The sequence below is a fragment of the Littorina saxatilis genome, linkage group LG10 (assembly GCF_037325665.1).
Source record: "Littorina saxatilis isolate snail1 linkage group LG10, US_GU_Lsax_2.0, whole genome shotgun sequence".
Classification (NCBI taxonomy): Eukaryota; Metazoa; Mollusca; class Gastropoda; order Littorinimorpha; family Littorinidae; genus Littorina; species Littorina saxatilis.
In genome coordinates this window covers 4,058,879-4,085,499 of record NC_090254.1, presented here as the reverse complement: position 1 = coordinate 4,085,499, position 26,621 = coordinate 4,058,879, and the positions used below count along the sequence as shown (strand labels likewise).

The 26,621-nt window shown below is 40.2% G+C and overlaps 1 protein-coding gene across 2 annotated transcripts in view; it reads right to left on the bottom strand.

The window, feature by feature from the left end:
* The window catches only part of LOC138977986 (adhesion G protein-coupled receptor L3-like), a 73,343-nt gene that overhangs the window by 33,520 nt on the left and 13,202 nt on the right, over nucleotides 1-26,621 (bottom strand). For both annotated transcript variants that reach the window (XR_011459551.1, XM_070350594.1), the window contains exon 2: nucleotides 4,635-4,835. Coding sequence is in view for 1 of the 2 variants with exons in the window: in XM_070350594.1 (XP_070206695.1) it covers nucleotides 4,635-4,835 (201 nt within the window). In the remaining variant the exon portion in view is untranslated. The remainder of the gene's footprint in view (nucleotides 1-4,634; nucleotides 4,836-26,621) is intronic.

The following is a 26,621-nucleotide window of genomic DNA, read 5'->3' as shown; positions in this document are numbered from 1 at the left end:
TAGGGGCTGAATTGTTCGGATTGGTATACCAACATGATACTTTATACAGTTAAAGACATCTCTTAGGATCCAAATGCCAGGGATGGACAACTTCTAAATGGTCTATGAACGAAAATATGACCTGTTTAGTAAGCATACCCTCAAAACGCACTTTTGCAGAAGGTGAACATTCAAAACACCAGTTCTTTGTAGCAAAAAACTTTGCTGCTGCTGCGCCGGTGTACAAAAGCTGACTGACTACACTGAATACAAAAGCTAACAATCACATATCTAGGCGTCTTCGTGGTCGGCTGGGCGTTAAGCAAACAAACAAATTAAATTAAAACATATCTAGGCGTAGGAATATTTTACTCAATAGACCAATCACACACAACTGCCACACGATACAGGATCCCTCTCACGTGCATTCCGACCCATCCGCCGAACACGTTACTCCAAGGCGTAACCCATCCCGCAGAAGGGACCGACTGCATGAGAGAGCGAACTGAGCGAACTCAAACAAATTTAAACTTTATTTATTCTAAATAACACCTAAGAGTTTAGTTTACCTTTGAATTAACATTTATGTTTGCCTGTACCATCTTTCTAACATCAGGACAATAAACACACTGCAGGGGCGGATCCAGGGGGGGGGGGGGGGTTCCGGGGTTAAAAAAAAAAGTATTAAAAAAATACATTTAAAAATAAAGAGAAACTGAAGGCTCAAATTGCACCAGATTCCTCCATTTTCCTTGATTTGTATCAACATTTTCCGGGGGGCATGCCCCCGGGCCCCCCTAGGAGCTGGCCTTTGTCTTCTAAATGACGGTTTCGGAAGGTAGTTGGGTAATTTGCTGGCTCAGGTTGCACCAGATCGGTCAATTTTCCTTTTATTGGTAATCTAATTTGTCTTCTTAAATTTAATTTTTGAAGGTGTATTAGGGGAAGTTTCTTGGCTCAGATTGCACCAGATTGCTCCATTTTCGCGCACACAACTAAACGCTTCGCGTCGTCGAATTGTCCCTTTAAGAAATTTGGAAACCCCCATGATGTGATCCGCCCCTGCACTGGCTATTGACGTTTTATAATTATATACAAATGAATCGGTTTTCTTTTCAAGAACGGTACCGTCTAGTAACAATCGCAAGCTTGCACATTGACTATTAAAATTATGCAAATGACAAATATATTCTTGCTAGTTGCTATCTTTTTGGAATGGGTTCATGATTCTGCTTTATTTCAAAGCAAAGACAGAAGACACTACGACACTACATACTGATGTAAAACATACTGTCCGGTCAATTGTCTACAGATAAATTCTCAACAAGGTTGTAGAGGCCCTCCTATTTACAAATACTGTACACGAAGCTGTATTTCTACTATTTGTTAACAAAGAAATGCATTTCATGCATAATGCCAGAGTTTGAAAAAGAAACCTGTAAACATGGCTTCTTCTATATCCATAGCGATTTACTCACATAACCGGTTCATGAATTCAGTCTTTCAGTCACGCTGGCATTTGCCATCACAGAAGCAAAGAGCAGTGCAGGGGACACCCGCTGTGGCACAGCTACACGGACCTCTACAACCTTTCTTGCAGCTGCATTTTATTAGTTCAGAGCAGATCTTAGATGCATCTGGAAGTGATGTCCAAACAGGCGAATAAGTTCCATCAACTTCTTCCCAGCCCCAGCTTGCAGGATCTGGAATCTGTGGCTGCGGAATGAGAGCTTCCTTCCAGATGAGTGCATGCAGGATCGCTCTTTTCGTGTGTTCAAGAAGAGCAGCTTGAGTGGGTGGGGTGTTTTCCAGCATGCGCCCTTTCTTTGTGAACAGGTGTTTTCTGGCATCGTTCACCTTGTCGGAAACACTGGTCTTGTCGAACATCAACGAGACAAAGTGCTCAATCTGGCTGAACTTGTCCGGTGATGCAAGCACCCAAAGGAACAGCTGTGAATTCTGGATCAGACATCCACACTTCCCAGCATCTCTTCTTACTGACACCAAAGAAAGATGACACAGTGTTGCAGCCAGTCAGAGAATGAAACATCAGAGGTGCTGCTGATTTCTCTGGGCGTAGCCGTGAATAGGCAGAAGACGATAGTGGGATCCAGCACAAATGCAACCCACAGGTTTTCCAGCTGGATGGAATGGTAGTGAGCTGTTGCAAGCACCACTACATCAGTGTCTAAATTCCTGATCATGACGTCAGTGTAATTCATTCTGGCCAGGTCAGAACAGTGTACAACCAGTCTGTCAGCCTCTACGTGTGAACAAGGGGACAGCCTGGCTCTTTGGTCCTCACTAATGTCACTAGAACTAACAAAGTCCACACCTTGTGTTGCAATGACCACTTTCCCGTCTTCCTTGACGAGCTTAAGATTTTCAGACAGGATGAAACAGCTCTTCTTTGTTTTGACTGTTTCGTAGGAATTCTGGCCAGTTGCGTGGCAGAGCAACGTCTCCTTTCACTCTTCTCCTCAAGCCAGAGCCTCGTTTCTTCCTCACTGATGACTTCAGACTGTTGTCACGGTAACAGTCCCAAACAATGTCAACGCGATCAGCGTTAGACAGGCACAACAGGACATATGCTAAAAAGACAGAATCACTGTACTCTTGGAATGTTTGTGCTTGGCGTGGCTTCAGAATGTGCACCAGCGCAGCACCATCAATGAGAACAGCTGATACTTGTGGTTCAGTGAGTACTGGGTCATGAGTTTTCTCAAAACAGTTCAGGAGATCGCTTTTGTTGCCGTGGCGCAATTCTCCAGAATCTGAGATTGATGGAGGGAATGACTGGTTTTCGTGCTGAAAGAATTCATCAAGGTCTCCTCCTCTAGCCTGACATCCAACATACACTCTTGCAAACAAACCACAGTTGGTCTTGGCTGTCTTCAGCTTCAGATTCTTGGTCATCTGAGTAGACTTGTTCTGATTTCTGAAAAGGGCTACTCTGTTAAGGTGAATTGGGTCTGACAGTGGCTTTGACTTTGCAGCAGCCTTTCAGCTAGTTTCAACCGGCTCAATCTGGCCGAATTATCTTATCATGGCGTACCCGTGAAGTACAAAACCCTCGTCTGGCCATGTGAGCCAGTCCCAACATCGTGAGACGTGACTTGTCAACTTGAGGGTCAATCTTCAAAGCAGCTTCCCGAATATGTGACTCAAGCTGGTATGTAGAACCTCTAGAAAGATTTCCAGTTTTGCCACAGTTAAACATACAGGTCTCTTGTGGAGAAACTTGCCCACTCTCTCTGCGTGATCTCTTTCCTGTCTCGCCTTCATCTTTTTCAGCTTCATCATGCCGTCTCTTTTCAGCTCTGTCCAACATTCTTTGGTTGTAGTTAGCACGGCAGTTCTTGTGCCACCTAGCTCCATGTTTGGCTAACGAAGACGCAATTCCTGACCCATCATTGAATTTGTCTATTTTCAGTGATGACTGAAACGCTCCAACTGCTTTCAAACCTTTTAAATGTCTCTCTGCTGTGCTGTAGCTTTCTTCGGTGGGATTTATCAGCTTTTCTGTTGTGTCCTTCTGGCAAAATATGCACAGGCTCCAGTCCATGTGTTTACTCACGCCGCTTGCCATGTCTTCACTGCTTCAGTCTGAACACACACTGTTAAGTAACGTGTTAGATATACACATTATTTAGGTCCCTGGGCTCACCTGTATATCACCAAAGCTTTGGTGTGTTCCCTGGTCAATTCAAGCTTATTATTTACCTTCTTTTGTCTCTATTTGGGAGCACCTACAAATATAGCCTAACCCGAAGGTTCCAAAATATGATTTTGGGCTCAGTTTTCAACCATTTATTTATTTTTTCACTTTAAAGGCATTAAAAAGACAACAACAACCCAATAATATGGATTTATTATGTTTATTCAGTCTTATATTATAGTTTATATGTGTTAAAACGCCCAAACTGTGTGTTTGACATTGTTCGCGACTAGGCACTCCGTTGCCTTGCAACCAAATTTACCAGAGGACAAAAATTGCTTGCCCCCCCCTGGAATTTACATTCTTTGGATGTCTTCTAACAGCACACCAAATGATATGTTGGTATACACATTTGAACACTCGTTTCAACTGGGGGCCCCACTAGTGGTGGAGGGTCACATATATATAGTACATACTGAACCTATTTTCTTCCATTCTGAGCACAGTTTTTGAGTAAATATGACATATTTATATATTTTTGAATTCAGGAGAAGACGAAGAACACAGTCATCAATGCGATCATGTTTTAATCTAATACGGAAAATTCGATTTTAATGACAACTTTAATAAGCAAACTCATTAACTAATTTTTAAGTTTCCAAGCTGAAATGCAATCCCATAGTCCGGACTACGTCGAAAATTGCTTGACCAATATTGTCTGGGGATATCATCCACAGAAACTCTCATGTGAACTTTCATGAAGATCGGTCCAGTAGTTTTCTCGTAATCGTTCTCCACGTACATACATACTACACACATACTTCACCACCCTCGTCTCGATTCCCAGACTATGTTAAAAAGTTTAGTCAAATCTTAATGTAAAAGCGACACTTTCGGCCACTCTGCGTTTACTGTTCGGGTAAGGCAGCAGTTCATTCATCCTTCAGTATTTACAATGCCATGAATCTGAAAATGATTTTCCCCGCGAATAACTTACCTGTGAGAACAAGCCAGCAGAAATGGCGACGATGATTACGGGACAGCCATAACCGATGCCGACGTAGACAGGCAGCATGGACCAGGACAGCTCAAAGACCAGCACGAGCTTCATGTAGATCTGCAGACCCTCCGTCGCCATCCAGAAGAAGCTGGCCAGGAAGAAAAAATGCAGGAACCCGGCGATCACCGCACACCCCGTCTGTGACAACAGTGTAAAGGGGAGGGGAGGGGAGGTGAGGCGAGGCGAGGCAAGGCAAGGCAAGGCAAGGTAAGCTTAGCTAGGCCAAGGCCAAGGCCAAAGCTTAAGCTAAGCTAAAGTAGAATAACGTATGCGAGTTAGAGAGAGAAGGAGAGAGAGATGCAAGGAGTGTTTGTATTTAGGATTGTTTCCACACAAGGACAAAATAATATCAATGGCTGTTATGCTATATGGCGGATTACATACTTGTTCTCTTGTTGTTCTCTTGTAAGGTAACATGAGGTAGGGTTCGGAAAGGCAACGTTGGTAGGAATTCCGAATAAGGTATCGCAAGGTAAAGTAGGCTAACGTAACATGAAGTAGAGTAAGGTAACGTAAGGTAGGGTAGGATAGTGTAACGTAAGGTAGGGTAGGATAATGAAACGTAACGTGTGGTAGTGAGGTCTCTCTACGACTATCCAGGGTTATAGGTTTGGCAAAAAAAGGGAAAATAATGTACAAAATAAAGGACCCTCAAAGCTTCATTCAACGTTTGATTTCTGTTCTGGTAACCTCTTGTTTTTTTCTCTCAGGGCTCAGCATATTTTATTTTCGAGAAGGATCGGGGGGGGGGGGGGGGAGGGGAGGGGGAAGGGGGGGGGGAGAAATCGCCTCGGCAGAGATTTGAACCCAGGACCTCGAGATTTCGAGGCCGATGGCCTAACCACAAGGCTACTGCACCAACTGTGACAACTTCGATCGTCATGTCATATTGTAATTCAATCAAGTTGGCGTTTTAATGAAACAGATTCTGTGATTGGTTAGAATGTCCCAACTCATTAAAAATTACCGGTCATTAATTGTCGATACCCACTCGCTAAAAAAAAAGCCATTAAGGCTGGAGTATAATATTGAGGCCATATTTCAAAGTGATTAGGCTATTTTCAAAGTTATGTTTTCTGTTAGTTCAAGGTTTGCTTTATCAGGATAAAACAAAAAGAAAAGAGCTTGTCGCGCAAAGTTTTAAGATACCGACTGAAGTTTGAGCATAGGTATCAGACTTTTGCACGCATACACTACTGAAAAAAATGTAAGATTATGTTGTGAATATGTAAACACAAAACTAATCAGATGATCAAAAACTGAAGGAGAGAAATAGGGAAACAAACTATAACATAAAACATAGTGATTTTACTGGTGAATTCAGAAAAAAACCACCTTTGTACCTATTTTTGAAGCTTAAATTGAAGCATGGAACACAGACAAACATTAATTAAAAGTGTAAGAGTGATTACAGTGATCAGAAATAGTGTTTGATACAAGTTGAGTTATCCCTCTTCACCACAGTTAAAAGAAATACACCTCTTGTCACGTAAAATCTTGAACTGTGATGCTTTTACTACCCCCACCCCCTACCCATTTTGACAGAAAAGAGTGCATATTCTCTTCCAATTAGAAAAGTAAGATAATCAGATGATCAGGAGCTAAAGAAGAGAAATAGGGAAGCAAAATAGAACATAAAATATAGTGATTTTACTGGTGATATAGAAAAAACACATTTCTGTACCCATTTTTGAAGCCCAATTGGAAGCATGGAACACAGACAAACATTAATTAAAAGTGCTGGAGTGGTTACAGTGTTCAGAAATTGTGTTTGATACCAAGTTGAGTTACCCCTCTTCATCACAGTTAAAAGAAATACACCTCTTGTCGCGCAAAATCTTGAACTGTGATGCTTTTACTACCCCCACCCCCAACCCATTGGGACAGAAAAGAGTGCATATTATCCTCCAATTAGAATAGTAAGATAATCAGATGATCAGAAACTGTAGAAGAGAAATAGGGAAGCAAAATAGTACATAAAATATAATGATTTTACTGGTGAATTCAGAAAAAACCCACTGTTGTACCCATTTTTAAAGCTCAACTAGAAGCATGGAACACAGACACACATGGTAATTAAAAGTGCTGGAGTGGTTGCAGTGTTCAGAAATTGTGTTTGATACCAAGTTGAGTTACCCCTCTTCACCACAGTTAAAAGAAATACACCTCTTGTCGTGCACAATCTTGAACTGGCATGCTTTTACTACCCCCACCCCCTACCCATTTTGACAGAAAAGAGTGCATATTCTCTTCCAAGTAGAAAAACAAGTCAGAGTAACTGGAATTTTTTTTAAATACATCTTTTCTATCAATCCAGATATTCAAGACGGAATAACCGATAAGTGATATAACTGAATCATTGATTGATTTAAATGTACATCATGCATGGAAAGTTAAAAATGGTGCAGGGACTGAAGTCAGATCAACACATCAAAAAGATCAGTGCAATATATTTGTTTTCTCTCCCCTCTAGCATAATTCTGTTTTGATATATATATGCTTGATGTCTTCTGTTGTTTTTAAATTCATTGTCACTTCTAAATTGCATTGCATGCTTTATTCATTGCATAACGCTTGTGCATCTCTCAAGAATGACAACTGCCTTTCACCGGAGCTCAGAGAGCTTGTCGACCAATTCAGTAATTGAAAAGTAAGTTTTTAAGTAAGGCGGTATAACAACAAGAAGAGCAAACGCTCGATCGAGTCACTTTCGCAGTTCTGAATATTATATGAGGCATCAGATGGACAGGAAGAAATTGCTATTCACAACACAATGAGTCACGTTCACATAAAATTTGAGCCCGGTCACTTTTATAGTTTCCGAGAAAAGCCCAACGTTAAGTTGTGTGTTGCCGAACAGAAAAGGCTAGTTATCTCCCTTGTTTTTCTGATAACGTTCGTAAAAGGCTACAGATGTAAATACTTTGATGTAAAGAATAATCCTACAAAGTTTCAATCACATCCGATGAACTTTGTCAAAGATATAAAATGTCTAATTTTTCCTTTGACGCTGACCTGTGACCTTGAAAAAGGTCAAAGGTCAACGAAACCATTGTTAAAGTGTAGAGGTCATTGGAGGTCACGACTAAACAAAATATGAGCCCGATCGCTTTGATAGTTTCCGAGAAAAGTCCAACGTTAAGGTGGTGTCTACGGACGGCCGGCCGGCCGGCCGGACGGCCGGCCGGACAGACTAACACTGACCGATTACATAGAGTCACTTTTTCTCAAGTGACTCAAAAAATCAGCTTGCAAAGTACCAGTACCTGAAAGATCACTTTCCATCATAGTTTTCGAGCAAAAATACTGCTTCGTTGCACAGAGAGGCTACTATTTAAAAATAGTTTAGGTACATGCCTGCCACTACAATATTTCATGTGTTTTTTAGGATCATTAACAGCACATGTCATAGTTGTAAGACATGATAAGGATTCATGAAAGTGGTTTGTCAACACGTTCTATAATGACAAATAGAATACAAAATTTAATATGTTCACATCCATTCATGTAAAGTGTAGTTTTGGGTTGTTGTCGTGTGTTGTTGGTTTTGATTGTGTGCATGCATCTACATCTTCAGTTTCACTCTTGGGTTGATTTCTGCTATATTTGTATGTTGTTTTAATTATAATTTTTTATTTTCTGTGTTTTACGTGCAGATCTGGAAGAGAAACTTCTGCTTCTTAATGACTGCCTAGTTCCCCGAGGCAAGGTTGGGAATGCTGCCAAGGAGAAGGCGTGGGCCAGGTACTACTCTGCTTTTTCAACCCAGCATTCAGGCATTACTGAGTTGACAGTATCCCCTGCAGCTTCAGCCTGGATTGCCTTGAACATTTTTATACTGTTGGTGTCTTAAAGGCCTATGAAGAAAAACTAGGGAACCAGTAAGTGCATTAGAAATCAAAGAGGATGAAGAGGACAATGCAAAGTATGTTGGAGGATGTGTTGCCAAAAAGGTAAAACAGAGAGTTTGGTGTCTCCAAAAGAGTGCGTACAGAGATGAGAAATGGCAGTGTTTGGAAGCCCTGACTTGCGCACCTGAACCCTACAGTGAAGAGAGTGAAACCACCCCTGACGTGACAAGCATGCTGAACAAGGGCAAACTGACCTTTGTCAAGTCCAATGTATTGCAGATGTGACTGTCCATGCAACACAAAGAAAAAATCTTAAACAGAATGAGGCAAAGCGTTGATGATATCAAATAACCAAAGGGAAGTAATTGCTCTTTATTCATACGACATGACTGTGTAATAGAGTAAGCGAGAGTTGTACAAAACCTTTTCTCCTGGCACCTGAGAGAATAACAAGCATTGAAATATACAAGCGACTTTCATCCTCTCGTGCCAGGAGAAAAGGTTCCGTACAACTCTCGCTTAATCTATTACACATGTTGTATGCATAAAGAGCGATTACTTCCCTTTGGTGATTTGATGTCCATGGAACAGATTTTCTGGGAAACCTGTGCCTCAACACATAGGCAAAAGCAGATGACTTTAGTGAACCATGCAGGAACAGTGATGCTGTTCCGGTGTGTTGTTAATGTTATGACACTTTGTATTCATTTGATCTGTTACAAAGTTTGCAAAATGTTCATCTGTTTTGTTTTTTAAATAAGACTCCAACACAAACTGAAGACAATGATGGACAAAATGAAATGTACATGGAAAGAAAAGAGTTTGAGGAAAAAGCTGAAAACATACAATGTTGAGAACAATCAGGAAGGATCTCTGTAGTGTGTTGTGTATGATCTTTCTTCATGCAGTACACACTATCCTATCTGATCAAGCGGTTGCAAACGACGTTAAACACCAAATAAAGAAAGAAAGATCTGATTAAGTGCATGTACATTGAATTTGAACTTCTGATTGTTGACTTAGGTGTCGATTTTCGGTGTCAAAATCTGCTGTCGTTAAAATGTACTTCTCTTCCTATTCAGTTCAGTATTGTATCACATGGCTTGTTCAGTGCCTGTTCTGTATGTTCATGCATGAGTCCATGTAAATTTAAGTCTGCAACATGAAAAATTGAAACATATTCATTTTGCTATGGTTCAAACCTAATTCCTTTGTGTACTTGTTCAAGATATATTTTAGACAGCGAGATATTTTGCAAACAGTTTTCATTTCAAAATCAATTGTCAGCCACTTGATAAATGTCTTGCATCGATGCGTCTGATTTTTTTTATGTTGACCACTATGTACACTGGAATTTGCTTTGCTTTCCTAATAGAACATGTTCAGTCGCATACCAGCAACACTTTGTTAACGTTTGAATGGAATTGGAAGTTGTATGAACTCAAATAGAGCATATGTATCTTTGGTCACAGTGACACACACACACACCATACAGTGACAATTAATGCAGGGACGGACTACCGGAGGGGTTATGGGGGTTGCGCAACCCCTCTCCCCCTAGCCTAAACATGTACCTCACTTATTTAAAAAAAAATGTATTGTTTATTTTATGCCGTTTCATGCAAGGAGCGACCATTTTCCTATCTCAGAATATGACCTACCCTTCAGCTTCAGGGGACTTCGCCCCCTGACCTGCACAAGGGGCAGAGGAACATCCCCCTGGACCACCACTGGCAACCCCCCCCGCACCCCCCTCCTCTTTGCCTAGTCCGGCCCTGTAATGTACCAACATTCACTATCTCACTCACTCTCAATTCGCACAATTTGACACAAGAAAGATTCCTATTCATACACATGCATATATTTAATCAATGAAGTAGATACATTCAGATTCTCAAACAAAGTTTCAACATGTTGCACCCAAATTAAAGCATAAATTCTTGTGACATTTAATTAATTAATTAACGGGAATTAATCAATGCTTTAATTTGTGAGTTTGAAATTTGTTGCAATAATTTCTTGGCCAAGTTTATTTATATTCTCTGCTAAAGAGCTTTACAGTCAAATCCAATGTTCCACACCTAACCTATAAAACACAACATTCCAAATGCAAAAAAAGAAATCATTCTCTTGGCTCAGAATTGGTGTCGAATAATTGTGACACAAAGCGATTTACTGAAAATTTTACTTGTCACTCACTTCGACACTGTCGCCAATCCAGTCTAAACTGCAGCACGCTGCTTCGGGAGGGACTTTTTCCTTTACACTTTAAATCCAAACAGCATCAGCTGAGTAGAAAATTCACTGAAAATGCTGACTCAAAGTCAAACCTTAACCAAGCTGGCCTCCAGGCTCCAGCACAACAACCTTAACCAGGTTCTCCTCGTTCTTCGCGAGGCACCACGGCTCGGGAAGCTGCTGTACATCACGACACAGTTCTTCAACGTTGTAGTTGCAACAACCTCTGGCAATTCTGGTGCGGGACGGAATGTCTGAAAAAAAGCAGAACAATAAACAGTAAAACTAAATTTCTAGAGAAATAAGTCTAACTGTCCATAAAAATAGCTGGATGATGGCTATTAATGGCAGTTGATAGACGTTTGAAGTTGAACGATTTGGTGGAGAATAGGGATTGTGTTTTGCAAACAGATATTGATGATTTGATAAAAAAAATAACTTGATGTTCGATACTGCATGCAAATTAGATGTTGAAAAGAACTAGAAATAAGAAATGGAATCAGAAAGTTTCTGGTATTTAACCTTGAACCTAGGGAGACAACCCTCGCTCTCGTAAAAACAGTAAACTTTTAAGTCAATAAATGTAAAAAGTAACACACCTACCATTACCAACCAAAATGTGCGTGGCATTGTCAATGTCATTATTGAACTTATTTTGTGTGTGCCTGATAAAAAACAAAATGTTGTATTAACATGCATTTCAACCATTTGATTTTGAATAAATTGTACTTACTGGTTCACGTCTTGCATGTGTCTTCGATGTCTCAATTGACTTCTGTGGCATGATCTCAGTGGGAAGACTTCCTTGGATGAGTCGGCCCTGCGAATATCAAGTAGAAAAACCAATTATCATTTAATTTTATTTATACTGAACCATTCTGTACCGCTATCAGTATCACTATAGCGTGCCAGGGTTCCAACTATATATTACCTATTAGTATTAGGAAGATGATCCTGATTCAGATGTGTAGCAACCATCACCAAATAAGAAAAATAAATAGCAATGTCTGGAAATGGGAGCCAAAAACATTACCTTTTGAAGGTTTACTAAGTATACAAACACATTCAGAATTTCACAGAGATAAAGAGGTCTTGTTTCTCTTTTTCGTGTGACTTCCTACCACCAAATCTGTTTTTGTTCAAAGTATTAATGACAAGAAAGCCATTTAAAATATATTGCACCAGGTTTTAGATCAAATTGTGTGCAGGACATGTTGTAAGGGGCGAGGGTCACTTTTTCAATTTCACTTTCAGCAGCACTAAAATCGCTTTTTTTTTTAAATCGTAAAATAAACATTTCTATACCGATCTTCAACATTTCAACTGTTCTAGAATTGAGAGAATGTATTCCACCATAAGAACTCCGAAATAAATCCAAAGAAAAATATTGTTGCCCTTTGCTAACAGTACTTAGACTTGAACTTGAAGCAACATGAACATGCACTGAGGTTCACAAATGTTCAGGTGTTCAGCAAGAACTTTGATGTAAAACAAACTCACAATATTTGTGGCAATACTACAATACACGATAATTCGAAATCACCATGAGTATCATTATTATGAAGAACATGACATACCGTATTTGAAGCAGTTCTCATTGAAGTCGAGTGACATGCACAGATCTTCGCTCTCTCTGGGTTGAAAAGCTTGTCAGATTTTGCTTGTGAACGCAGCTCGCCATTCATCATTTTTTCCCTTTTCTCGGCAACACACGAAACGTCGAAAGATTAGAGCACCTTCAACGATCTGCTCTACAGTTCTAAATTGCACAGTAAGAACCAGGCATGATGATGACAGCCGATGAAACACAACAAACTGGTCACACGAAGTTCAAAAAACAATGGCTGTCTGCTAGGGAAAAACGCACACCGGAAGTAAATGTTCTGTCAAAATCGTTTTTCCCGCTTTCCGCTACTTGCTGAGCGCGCGCGACGAGTTGGCGATCCCGTCAAGGGATATCTATGGTCTGAGTGCACCTTCCTCTTGTCTTGGCCAGCCCAGTGTTAATCCTGTCAACTTTGGATGCAACTGGGTCCACAAAAAAAGAAGTTTTCTTGTTCTCTCTCAAAATGTGGATGGTGTCGAGTGTGATGTCAGTGATCGTGGTGGGAATCGGGATGGGGGTGATGCAAGTTTGTTTTTTTGTTTTCGTAGGATTAGGGGGGTGGGTTGTGGTCTTGAAAGGAGGGAGTTTTCTAAAAGTTTGTGGTGGGGATCTTAAAGAGAAGGGATCTTCTATTGGGATGTGGGTGGTTGTCTTTAAAGGGAGGGAGTCTTCTAACAGTTTGTGGTGAGGATCCTAAAAGAGAAGGAATCTTCTATTCGTATGGGGGTGGGTGTCTTTAAAGGGAGGGAGTCTTCTAACAGTATGTGGTGGGGATCTTAAGAGAGAAGGAGACTTCTATTGGTATGTGGGTGGGTGTCTTTAAAGGGAGGGAGTCTTCTAACAGTTTGTGGTGGGGATCTTAAGAGAGAAGGAGACTTCTATTGGTATGTGGGTGGGTGTCTTTAAAGGGAGGGAGTCTTCTAACAGTTTGTGGTGGGGATCTTAAGAGAGAAGGAGACTTCTATTGGTATGTGGGTGGGTGTCTTTTAAAAAGGGAGGGAGTCTTCTAACAGTTTGTGGTGAGGATCTTAAAAGAGAAGGGATCTTCTATTGGTATGGGGGTGGGTGTCTTAAAGGGGAGGGAGTCTTCTAACAGTTTGTGGTGGCCGGGGATCTTAAGAGAGAAGGAGACTTCTATTGGTATGTGGGTGGGTGTCTTTAAAGGGAGGGAGTCTTCTAACAGTTTGTGGTGGGGATCTTAAAAGAGAAGGAATCTTCTATTGGTATGGAGGTGGGTGTCTTTAAAGGGAGGGAGTCTTCTAACAGTTTGTGGTGAAGATCTTAAAAGAAAAGGGATCTTCTATTGGTATGTGGGTGGGTGTCTTTAAAGGGAGGGAGTCTTCTAACAGTTTGTGGTGAGGATCTTAAAAGAGAAGGGATCTTCTATTGGTATGGAGGTGGGTGTCTTTAAAGGGAGGGATTCTTCTAACAGTTTGTGGTGGGGATCTTAAAAGAAAAGGAATCTTCTATTGGTATGTGGGTGGGTGTCTTTAAAGGGAGGGAGTCTTCTAACAGTTTGTGGTGAGGATCTTAAAAGAGAAGGGATCTTCTATTGGTATGTGGGTGGGTGTCTTTAAATGGAGGGAGTCTTCTAACAGTTTGTGGTGAGGATCTTAAAAGAGAAGGGATCTTCTGTTGGTATGGGGGTGGGTGTCTTTAAAGGGAGGAAGTCTTCTAACAGTTTGTGATGAGGATCCTAAAAGAGAAGGAATCTTCTATTCGTATGGGGGTGGGTGTCTTTAAAGGGAGGGAGTCTTCTAACAGTTTGTGGTGAGGATCTTAAAAGAGAAGGGATCTTCTATTGGTATGTGGGTGGGTGTCTTTAAAGGGAGGGAGTCTTCTAACAGTTTGTGGTGGGGATCTTAAGAGAGAAGGAGACTTCTATTGGTATGTGGGTGGGTGTCTTTAAAGGGAGGGAGTCTTCTAACAGTTTGTGGTGGGGATCTTAAGAGAGAAGGAGACTTCTATTGGTATGTGGGTGGGTGTCTTTAAAGGGAGGGAGTCTTCTAACAGTTTGTGGTGGGGATCTTAAAAGAGAAGGAATCTTCTATTGGTATGGAGGTGGGTGTCTTTAAAGGGAGGGAGTCTTCTAACAGTTTGTGGTGAGGATCTTAAAAGAGAAGGGATCTTCTATTGGTATGTGGGTGGGTGTCTTTAAATGGAGGGAGTCTTCTAACAGTTTGTGGTGAGGATCTTAAAAGAGAAGGGATCTTCTATTCGTATGGGGGTGGGTGTCTTTAAAGGGAGGGAGTCTTCTAACAGTTTGTGGTGGGGATCTTGAGAGAGAAGGAATCTTCTATTGGTATGGGGGTGGGTGTCTTTAAAGGGAGGGAGTCTTCTAACAGTTTGTGGTGGGGATCTTAAGAGAGAAGGAATCTTCTATTGGTATGGGGGTGGGTGTCTTTAAAGGGAGGGAGTCTTCTAACAGTTTGTGGTGAGGATCTTAAGAGAGAAGGAATCTTCTATTGGTATGGGGGTGGGTGTCTTTAAAGGGAGGGAGTCTTCTAACAGTTTGTGGTGGGGATCTTAAGAGAGAAGGAGACTTCTATTGGTATGGGGGTGGGTGTCTAAAGGGAGGGAGTCTTCTAACAGTTTGTGGTGAGGATCTTAAAAGAGAAGGGATCTTCTATTGGTATGGGGGTGGGTGTCTTTAAGGGGAGGGAGTCTTCTAACAGTTTGTGGTGGCCGGGGATCTTAAAGGCACAGTGCAGCTCACAGCCTTCGTTTTGCGTTTTTGTTGCAGCTGAGTGCATTTACAGTTCAAAAATCCACCTATGGTAGTAAAACAAACCCAAAACTACCAAACGACGACATCTGTGAAGCTCGACAGTTTCTTGTTCACGCGAGTGCATAAATTAACCTAGTTATTACGTGGTGTACGCACAGATTCGTGACGTGAGCGTCGTCTGCTTTGATGCCAAGATACACGATCAGATTCGCCAGTTCGTTTGAGACGGACCGCCCGAAACTGACCACAAACCGACCGTGTAGCATGCGAACCGTACGTCTCACAAGCTTGATAGCACCCGTCTCGGCCCATCCGTTTGAAATACAGCAGGATCTATTCCGAACGGATCAAGGAACTTTCAGTTCCAGCCCCTGAGCGCACTTCAGTCGACACCCACTTTACAAATGGCGGTCAGTTCAGCATCAACACTTGCCGATTCGGAACCGAAATATTTCATCAACCTGAATCTTGGCGAGGAGTTGGAATCTATGGAACCATGGAAGTAAAAACTACAAAAACCAGCGACATCGGGACCTGTTCATACTGTCCATGCAGCAGACGTGGGGTGAAATGAAAGGTAAGCGTCTGGATCTAGATTTGTTTGCATTCATGTATTGTATGGATCTGTATCAAAGATGGTTTGTCTGTCTCTGTCTCTATGCTTTCCTTGCTGTACGCCTTTGTCTTGAAGGCAAGTATGTACATCTACATTTCTCTCCTGTTCCGGTCTCAAATCTGCCTTAGCCGAACTCTAGTTCTACGTTCAAAACATACCTCTTGGCACATTGCCTCTTTTAGTTTTACAGTGTAAAATTATCTGGCAACTTCTATCATAATCAATGTGTCATCTGTTTGGGAAAATGCTGTCAGTTAATTGGGAGTAAAGAAAATAGAGTCTAGTGATGTGTTGATTACCCTGCCGTAAATTGCGTAGTTGAAATGATAGAGAAAAACAAAACGCAGTAGCAACGATCATTTTGCATGACTGTAGCATTCAGTCATCTTTATGCTCTTATTTAGCTTAGTCACGAACACAAAGCAAATAGTGGCTGACTCAGTCACTAGGGTATTCGCATAAGAAGGCTCTCTTGCCTTGAAATTACCAAACAATAACACACAAGCACTCATTGCCAACCAAAAAATAAAAACGCACACGCACACACACTGTGACCCGCACATGCATACTGTGAGACACACACACGCACATACCGACACACACACACACACACACACACAGCCACACGCATGCACAGAGAAAGAGGGAGAGAGATGACAAATGAAATACTAATTTTGCTTTGCTGCTTTTATTTCCTCCAGTTAATGCAATCAAGACAAACAACAATCCTTCGTAATAAGGGACTCGACAGGGACAGATGACATCTACACTCCAAAGTAAAAGTACTTGCAAGAGCATTTATTTCTTCTGCCTGTCATCAAGAAACAACCTTCAGCCACAAATCGGGTAAGCTTGACACCAGCCTGTATGCTGTAGCTTCAAAAACCTGTTTAATTTACAGATCTAACAATAAAAATAGATCAATATTGGTGGGAGTGGAGATTGATGTATACTTGGGCCTTGGGTGTGTGTGTTGGGGGGGGGGGGGGGTGTCATATACCAGACATTTAAAATCAAGTGAGCTTACTGTACACCAGTATGTGTAAAACCTTCTTTTCAGTCCATCATCATTCCGTTAAGTGGCTCCATTGCCAGGTGACTGCACCAGCAGAATTGATTCATTTCAAGTAATCAAAACACTCTCCTATCACATATCGAACCTATCTGGAGCTGTGGTTTGAACCATGTGTTCCGTGTGGTTTGTACCATTGTGACCAGGTGGGCATCGCCACCCATTAGGCATAATGCAATCACACTCACTCACTTGGTTGTGGGAAAAAAACTCATTACCAACAACCACAGGCACAGTTGCATTGTGCAAGTCTGGAAGATATCTGGCAGGGGGAATGTTCAGTGTATTTTGATTTATTAGGTGTGAATGTTGAACGTTTGTATCACTGTTCCTTAAATTCACATCCATGTCAAACATCACACAATGATAATGAGCGTCAATGATGGCAAGAAAAATAACGGAATAAAAAAGCAAATAGACTTTAGAAAGATAAGGATAATTTAATTGTTGTTCCTATTTTTTCCCCTTCTATTACACGATTATAAATTAAGCAGAGAACCGGACTTTTTGTGTGCGGTAATATTACATAATTAATAAGAAAAGAGATGTAGAGTATTTTTTTACATATAATTTTGAAATGGGCTGAATATGGGCGTGACTGTTTACTGTGCTTTCTTTTTTTTCTTTATTCTATTTTTTGTTAAAGATACATTCAACACAGTCGTTTTTGTTTGCTGTTATTGTAATACTATATAATTATGAAAGTAAAAGAAGTAAAAACATGTTATTTTAACAAAACAAACACAAATTTGATCAACTGTTCTTGAAGCTCTAAGTGTCACGGGTCTTCTCGTCTATGACACCCACGCAGTTAGGAAACAGCCACAAGTCTGCTGTTATGACTTCCCCTTCGGCCTGTGTGTGTGAAGCACCTGCAAAACACACACACACACACACACACACACACACACACACACACACACACACACACACACACACACACACAAGTGTATTTGCATGTTTACATTGTTTTTGAAATCGTTTGAACATGTTCCTCTATGTATGTTTCAGGATGACACATTTGAAAACAAAGAAGATAAGTTCTCAAAGTTGATCTGGATTACCACAACAACCATGAAAACAAAAAAAAAAGGGGGGGGGGGGGGGGGCACGGAGCCTCTGGGGCCTTCCCAACACAACCCTGAACAACCTTAATCAAGAACCAGTTTTGGATGACGACCCTATCCTAGGCGGATTACCCGATTTTGGGCCATCGGCTGCTGATGTCAACACATCTTCACAGAAGGTTCAAGACCCAAAACGTGTGTGGCAACAAAGGACACAAATACAAAGAAAAGGTTGGAAAACCAAGAGGCTGTCGCGCTGAGGAATATTAGCTCTGTGCTGCAAAAGAGATTAAAGGCACACTCCTTCTCGTGAAAACATGGACGCTATGGCATGCTTAAACGGTGTAAGTGTCTATAGGCTCTCGGCAGGCATAAAAGGCAGTTTTTGCAGCCGTTTAAGCGGATAATGAGACAAGAAAACGATACATCTGAGTAACTCGCAAACGCATTCAGCATGGGTGGGAGCCCAACATTTTGCCAGGACTAAACATTTTGGAAGGTTGGGGTCCAGGGGCCGCTAAGGCTCCAGCGGGGTGCAGGGGCAGCGCCCTTGTTGGGGGGTCTAGGGTGGCAGTGCCCCCCAGCCGAAAATGAATTTTAGTATTATACTTTATAGGGAGGGTTTAGGTGGCCTCTCCTGACTAAATCTTATAACAAACAAGTGGGTTTTTTAAGAGATGCATAATATAGATTTGTAACTGACCAGCTGAAAATGAATTTGAGTAATTCAAGAGGGGCTATTTGAGCCTCTCCCAGGTTTAAAACTGAAAACAGCTACCACAAAAATTAAACAAGTCGCGTAAGGCGAAAATACAACATTTAGTCAAGTAGCTGTCGAACTCATATAATGAAACTGAACGCAATGCAACGCAGCAAGACCGTATACTCGTAGCATCGTCAGTCCACCGCTCATGGCAAAGGCAGTGAAATTGACAAGAAGAGCGGGGTATTCGTTGCGCTAAGAAGGATAGCACGCTTTTCTGTACCTCTCTTTGTTTTAACTTTCTGAGCGTGTTTTTAATCCAAACATATCCTATATATATGTTTTTGGAATGAGGAACCGACAAGGAATAAGATGAAAGTGTTTTTAAATTGATTTTGACAATTTAATTTTGATAATAATTTTTATATATTTAATTTTCAGAGCTTGTTTTTAATCCAAATATAACATATTTATATGTTTTTGGAATCAGAAAATGATGGAGAATAAGATGAACGTAAATTTGGATCGTTTTATAAAATTTTTTTTTTTTTTTACAATTTTCAGATTTTTAATGACCAAAGTCATTAATTAATTTTTAAGCCACCAAGCTGAAATGCAATACCGAAGTCCGAGCTTTGTCGAAGATTGCTTGACCAAAATTTCAATCAATTTGGTTGAAAAATGAGGGCGTGACAGTGCCGCCTCAACTTTCACGAAAAGCCGGATATGACGTTATCAAAGACATTTATCAAAAAAATGAAAAAAACGTTCGGGGATTTCATACCCAGGAACTCTCATGTCAAATTTCATAAAGATCGGTCCAGTAGTTTAGTCTGAATCGCTCTACACACACACACACACACACAGACAGACACACGCACCCTCGTCTCGATTCCCCCCTCGATGTTAAAACATTTAGTCATAACTTGACTAAATGTAAAAAGGGGGGGGGGGGGGATGTGTAAGAATGCACAAAATCAAAAACCTCCATAGGCAGGTTTCACGGTAATCAGACTCTTTGATGTGTGTAAACTTTGCCTTCAAATTACTTGCTTACTGTGTTGATTTTCATCATTTTTTCTGCTTGGCATGAGTAAGTATGGTATTTGCAATACAAAAAAATAAATAAAAGCTAAAATGTTTGTGTTTGAGCAATTATTTGAGCGAGTTTTTCGAAGCGAACGTGTGAATCCTGACAGACACCATTTCCTTCTGTCACATGACCCCATCTCAAAGTGTGATTCAAGCAGACACGAAAATAACACACAAAATTATGATAATGGGGTTATTAATTCAATTAATACACAAGGTTAGTCTCTGACTAGATAAAATAGGGAAAAAATATCAAATGGGAGCATAAAACCGTTTCTGGAAAAATTTTCAATCGCAACCGAAAGTGTCTGTCAGTAAAAAAAAACACGTGCTTTGTTTGAAAAGCAAAGCCTAATTTTACACATCGCGTGCTTTTGTCTGTTATTCTTGCTTGTGAACATCATTTTATTGATGTTCTTCACTGGAAAGCAGGTGTATCATCAACAGTATCACAAAATCGCAAAGAATGAACATTTTTGTTGTGATCCGACCGGTGTCTGTAGACAGAATCACACGTTCGGCAAACTTCGTTTTTAACGGAAATAACCGAGCCTTTCATCGGAAACGACGTTTCAACCACTTCATATCGTCTGCAGGAAGAACAAGTCGCGTAAGGCGAAAATACAATATTTAGTCAAGTAGCTGCCATTTTTCAGCAAGACCGTATACTCGTAGCATCGTCAGTCCACCGCTCACGGCAAAGGCAGTGAAATTGACAAGAAGAGCGGGGTAGTAGTTGCGCTAAGAAGGATAGCACGCTTTTCTGTACCTCTCTTTGTTTTAACTTTCTGAGCGTGTTTTTAATCCAAACATATCATATCTATATGTTTTTGGAATCAGGAACCGACAAGGAATAAGATGAAAGTGTTTTTAAATTGATTTGGACAATTTAATTTTGATAATAATTTTTATATATTTAATTTTCAGAGCTTGTTTTTAATCCGAATATAACATATTTATATGTTTTTGGAATCAGCAAATGATGGAAAATAAGATAAACGTAAATTTGGATCGTTTTATAAATTTTTATTTTTGTTTACAATTTTCCGATTTTTAATGACCAAAGTCATTAATTAATTTTTAAGCCACCAAGCTGAAATGCAATACCGAACCCCGGGCTTTGTCGAAGATTACTTGACCAAAATTTGAACCAATTTGGTTGAAAAATGAGGGCGTGACAGTGCCGCCTCAACTTTCACGAAAAGCCGGATATGACGTCATCAAAGACATTTATCAAAAAAATGAAAAAAACGTTCGGGGATTTCATACCCAGGAACTCTCATGTCAAATTTCATAAAGATCGGTCTGAATCGCTCTACACACACACACACACAGACACACACACACACGCACATACACCACGACCCTCGTTTCGATTCCCCCTCGATGTTAAAATATTTAGTCAAAACTTGACTAAATATAAAAAGAGGAATGCGATACCCAGTGAGTAAAACATTTAATCGTTTTTAGTGCCTTTTGATCAAGTTTTGTTGCGTCTGTCAGCAACGTTCGTCAACCCAACGTTCGATACAGCGACGCACGCATACGGATTTGCAGCGTTTGCATTCGGAAAGTTTGGGATTTGTGAGTTCGTTTGCATAATTTCAATCGCTAGTAGGTTTTCCCTTCGTCTCCCATTGTTGTGTTTGCATGTTATTGGCATTTCATTGTGTAAATTGAAAGTTTGTGAGTAACAGTAGTACAATCTGTCGAACGTTGGCGACGCTGACAGACAGAAATATCGAACGTTGCCTTCAATGACAGATTGAAGGGCTTGGCGATCGTACTTTCGATTCGTAGGAACACAAAATGGAGACAGCAATGTGCGCTCGTTACCACAACGGTCATGAACCGGTGTAACACGAAATTTTTACTCCACGAAAAATTGACTCCGGAGTAAACTTCCCGTAAAAATCTTGTACGAAAAAAGAACTCCACAAGGAACTAAATTTTTACTCCCCAAATATTTACTCCCAGTAAACATCTCGTACGAGAAACTTAGGGCCTACTCCTTCGTTTATAATTTGCGCAATATCCCATTTACGTGCAATCCCGTTTTGCCGCCGTCCCATTTTGGCGACATTTCACAAGCCAAGCGTCATCTTACTACCGCATCCCATTTTGGCGCAATCCCGTTTCGCCGCTATCCCATTTTTTTAATTTTTTTTAATTTTTTTTTACATTTAGTCAAGTTTTGACTAAATGTTTTAACGTAGAGGGGGAATCGAGACGAGGGTCGTGCAGTGTATGTGTGTGTGTCTGTCTGTGCGTGTGTGTGTGTGTGTGTAGAGCGATTCAGACCAAACTACTGGACCGATCTTTATGAAATTTGACATGAGAGTTCCTGGGAATGATATCCCCGGATATTTTTTTATTTGTTTCGATAAATACCTTTGATGACGTCATATCCGGCTTTTTGTAAAAGTTGAGGCGGCACTGTCACACCCTCATTTTTCAATCAAATTGATTGAAATTTTGGCCAAACAATCTCTAACGAAGGCCGGACTTCGGTATTGCATTTCAATTTGGTGGCTTAAAAATTAATTAATAACTTTGGTCATTAAAAACCTGAAAATTGTAAAAAAAAATAATTTGTTTTTAAAACGATACAAATTTACGTTCATCTTATTCTTCATCATTTTCTGATTCCAAAAACATATAAATATGTTATATTCGGATTAAAAACAAGCTCTGAAAATTAAAAATATAAAAATTATTATTAAAACAAAATTTCCGAAATCGATTTAAAAACAATTTCATCTTATTCCTTGTGGGTTCCTGATTCCAAAAACATATAGATGTGATATGTTTGGATTAAAAACACGCTCAGAAAGTTAAAAAGAATTGAGATAAAGAAAAGCGTGCTATCCTTCTCAGCGCAACTACTACCCCGCTCTTCTTGTCAATTTCACTGCCTTTGCATCGAGCGGTGAACTGACGATGCTAGGAGTATACGCTCTTGCTGTAAAAATGCAGTGAGTTCAGTTTCATTCTGTTAGTTCGACAGCTTGACTAAATGTTGTACATGAACAAAGTATGCAAACCAGATGATCCAGCGACGTCGTTCCCAATTTATGTCCAATGGACGTCTACCCACAACACGCCACTGGATGCCGCGTGGTCAGCCAACCATGTGGTGCCAGTCGTGAAAACCAGGCTCTTTGTCCCACAGTGAGACATTCAAGTTGGGGACTTTGTGACCGCTGACTTTGTCAGCATGGATGGAAAGGTGGAGAGATACAGGGCGGTGATCATCCCCAAGTCAACCCATTTCCCCGATGGGCCAGATCGAGAGGAGATCTGTGTGAAGTGTTTGCGCGCAAAAGACAATGGGAGATACTATGTCTTTCCTAATGTTGATGACATTTCATGCTTGCCAATGGCTCAGATAAAAAAATCCCACCAACCAACCATGAACAACAGGGGGGGATTACTTTTTTTGACATGTGACCAAGTCTCATTTGAGCGTTCACAGTGTTACCTGAGAATAGCACACCCCCTTGAATTGGGACCAAAGAAAAAGCGTTCTATATATGCATTTTTGAATGCTTTTCTAAAGTCATAAGTTCATTTGTGAAAAAAAAAAATTAGGGATTGTTTTGCTGAATGCATGCAGTTAAGAAATTGACCCCGTTTTCAAATTTAGGGGGTAGGGTTGCCCCATAGCCCACGTATGTCTGTGTGACTGTGTCAAGTATCAATCTACTTTGCGTAGAAAATGTATAGATGTTTGTTTTTCGATTTTAGAATGATTTCTTAAGCTGGCTAGAACTTCTGAGGTCTACAGGAAACAATAAAGATAAAAAATGTACTAAATATAAGTAGCGTCCTTTATCTTACCATTGTTCTGATCAATGCTGTCCCTTTATTTGCAAGTTAACCATTTTTCTTAATGTGTTCAAGGAGTATGTTAAAAATTATTATCAATGGTTGCTTTAAACAGCACCTTTGGGCAGTTATTATGCACTGAAGTTGTAAAAGCATGTTTTGGTTTTTTTAGGATATAGTGTCTTGGAACGCCAATCATCTTGGAAATACGAATGTTCATATAATTTTTTTTACTGTTTTGGATAGATAAAAAGTTGAACTCTTGGTGCAAACTGTTTTTTGGCCCCTGTTTGACTATTTATTATTTTGGAATATTGTGTGTGAGGAGGAAACTGCAATCCTCAATATCATGAAACGTGCCCATACTTGAAGGTGTTTGGTTGCACCACTCTTGCTAGGGGGTCTACAAAAAACAAGTTGTATACACATTTCAAGAAGGGTTTTAGAAGCATCTCCTCGCTTAAACTAAAACTTAAAATTGGAGATGCACAAAATGTAAAAAAATCTTGTAAACTTGAAGGTATTTGGAAGTATCCAGCTGAAAATGAATTTTAGCAATGCAATAGGTGTTATTTGAGCCTATACTGACTTTAAAACTGAAAACAGCACACCATTTTGTTTGATTAAAAATATTATTGGGGGGGGGGGGGGGTAAATGAATGCATAAAATAAATTAACAAGATACTTTAATGTGTTTGGTTGTACCACTCATGCTAGGGGGTCTACAAAAACAAGTGGTATACACATGTTTTTTTGGTGTTTTTTTTCATTACTTTATTGTCCCATCGCTGGGAAATTCGGGTCGCTTCCTCCCAGTGGAAAGCTAGCAGCAACGGAGTCGCGCTACCCAGGTGTCTGCGTGTTTAGGTGTATTCAGCCACCTGCACTTATGGCAGAATGACCAAGATCTTTAACGTGCCATTGTGGTGACACGGGGGTGGGAGATGGATACCGTCTCTGGGTCTGCACATAAAGTTGACCCGTGTCCGTCCCGGCCCGGATTCGAACCAGCGACCTCTCGATCACAAGTCCAGTGCTCTACCACCTGAGCTACCCGAAGAAGAGTTTTAGAAGCATCTCCTTGCTTAAACAAAAACTTTAAATTGGAGCTGCAAAAAATTTAAAATTCTTGTAAACTTGAAGGTATTTGGAACTAACCAGATGAAAATAAATTTTAGCACATCACGAGGTGCTATTTGAACCTCTCCTGGCTTAAAAACAAAAATAGCACACCAATTTTTATTTTTTATTTTTTTTTATAATTTTTTTTTTTTGGGGGGGGATTAAATGAATGCACACAATCGAAAATCTCCATACTTGAAGGTGTTTGGTTGCACCACTCTTGCTAGGGGGTCTACAAAAACAAGTGGTAAACACATTTCAAGAAGGGTTTTAGAAGCACCTCCTCACTTACCAAAAATCTAAAATTAGAAATGCACAAAATTTTAAATTCTTGCAAACCTGAAAGGTATTTGATTTCATCATCTAGTTTTGTCTTTGATTTAAAAAATGCTTACTGCATTAAAGAAAAATCGCCTAGCTAACAAAAAAATAGGCAAACAGAAAATAACAGTCACCTCCCTTGTATTTCAAATTTTTACATACATGTAGCTTATGATTTTATCATTACAGGTGGCATATTCTAAAATAATTGTTTAACCATATCTTGAACCAAATGAGAAACAAGTTTAAAATCAGTTTGTTTCAATTGAACACCTTTAAAAGGGCTAACGGCTCAGGTTAAAAAAGAAGAAGGTTTAGACAAAAACAGAAACCACCAGAGTTATATCCCTTGCTAATGCCATACACAGTCTTCTGATGCTGCTTTTCAATTCATTTCAGGAGTATATTATTCCAAAATGATTGTTGAATCATAGCTTCAATTAAAAGAGAAATATGTTTTATTTAAGTCTGTTTCACTTGCTAACTTTCTAAAGGACTCAATGCATCAGAAGCTAAATACCGCTGGTTCATAGATCAGGAATGCAAGTTTTCTGTTCCACAGCACTGAAGGTTTGTGAATCCCTGCAATAGGAGTATAGGAGTATATAAAGATGTGGGTGAGCCGAGTTTACAAATAGCAACTATGATGCCACATTCCCCTGGATGACATGACATGACATTGCTGCCCCCTGTTTGTCACTCTGACATGGTGAAAGGTGGCTGACCTGGCACAACTACATCTCACATAAACCCAGTGTAAACAACAGCTGCCAGGGATTAACAAAAAAAAGGTATAAATTTGTTTTTAAAAACAGTTGCCAAATTCTTCCTGGGAATTCGTCTCGGACGGAAGAAATCCCACCCCTGGCATTGCCTTCAAACTTTCGGATGTTTGTGCTAACACATGTCGTAAAGTGCATACGGAGTTTCAAGTCGTTTGAGACATGTAATAGGTCTGCTGTTATTTGTCATGTCAGAAAAAGCTTAAATTGACGGTAGGTTTTTGCTGAGTCATCGAAATAAATGATTTGTTGAAATCTTCAAAAACAATGACAGATGCGCCACATACTCACATTTCATGTACATATGTTATCAGACATGGGTGGTATGAGGATTTCAACGCTAAAGTAATTTTTAAGAAGTTGACTCATTCCGAGCGCTGAGCGCAAATGTCGGCCTACGCCTAGCAAAGCTCACTGCCGACACACTTAACTGATCAATGGCTCTTGAAAAAGCATTTTTCAAGAATTTGTGTGTGCGTTTAAACAAGTGCGCTGTAAACAGCCAATGTTAAAACTGTTTTCAATTTAAAGGTAAATTGAAGCTTTCATTTTTCTAAATGCATGCTAATTTTAATTTCTTTCTGTTCAATCGGACAGGGTACATCTTTATTATCAAAATTCTTTCTCGTATGTCGCATAACAGCAGAACTAATATCTCTAATGACTTGATATTTCGTGTGTAGTTTACGACATGTGTTGATTAGCACAAATCCCCGTATTCGTAAGTTTGAAGGCAATGCGTTTGCGAGTTACTTTGTATCATTCCTACGCCGCTCAGCATGCCATAGCGTCCATGTTAGACAAGATATGTGAACAACACTGACTGATTTGGACGCAGATTTGATTGTACTGTCTAAGGACATGCTAAACATGTTTCGATTTAGTTGTTCTGATTTTT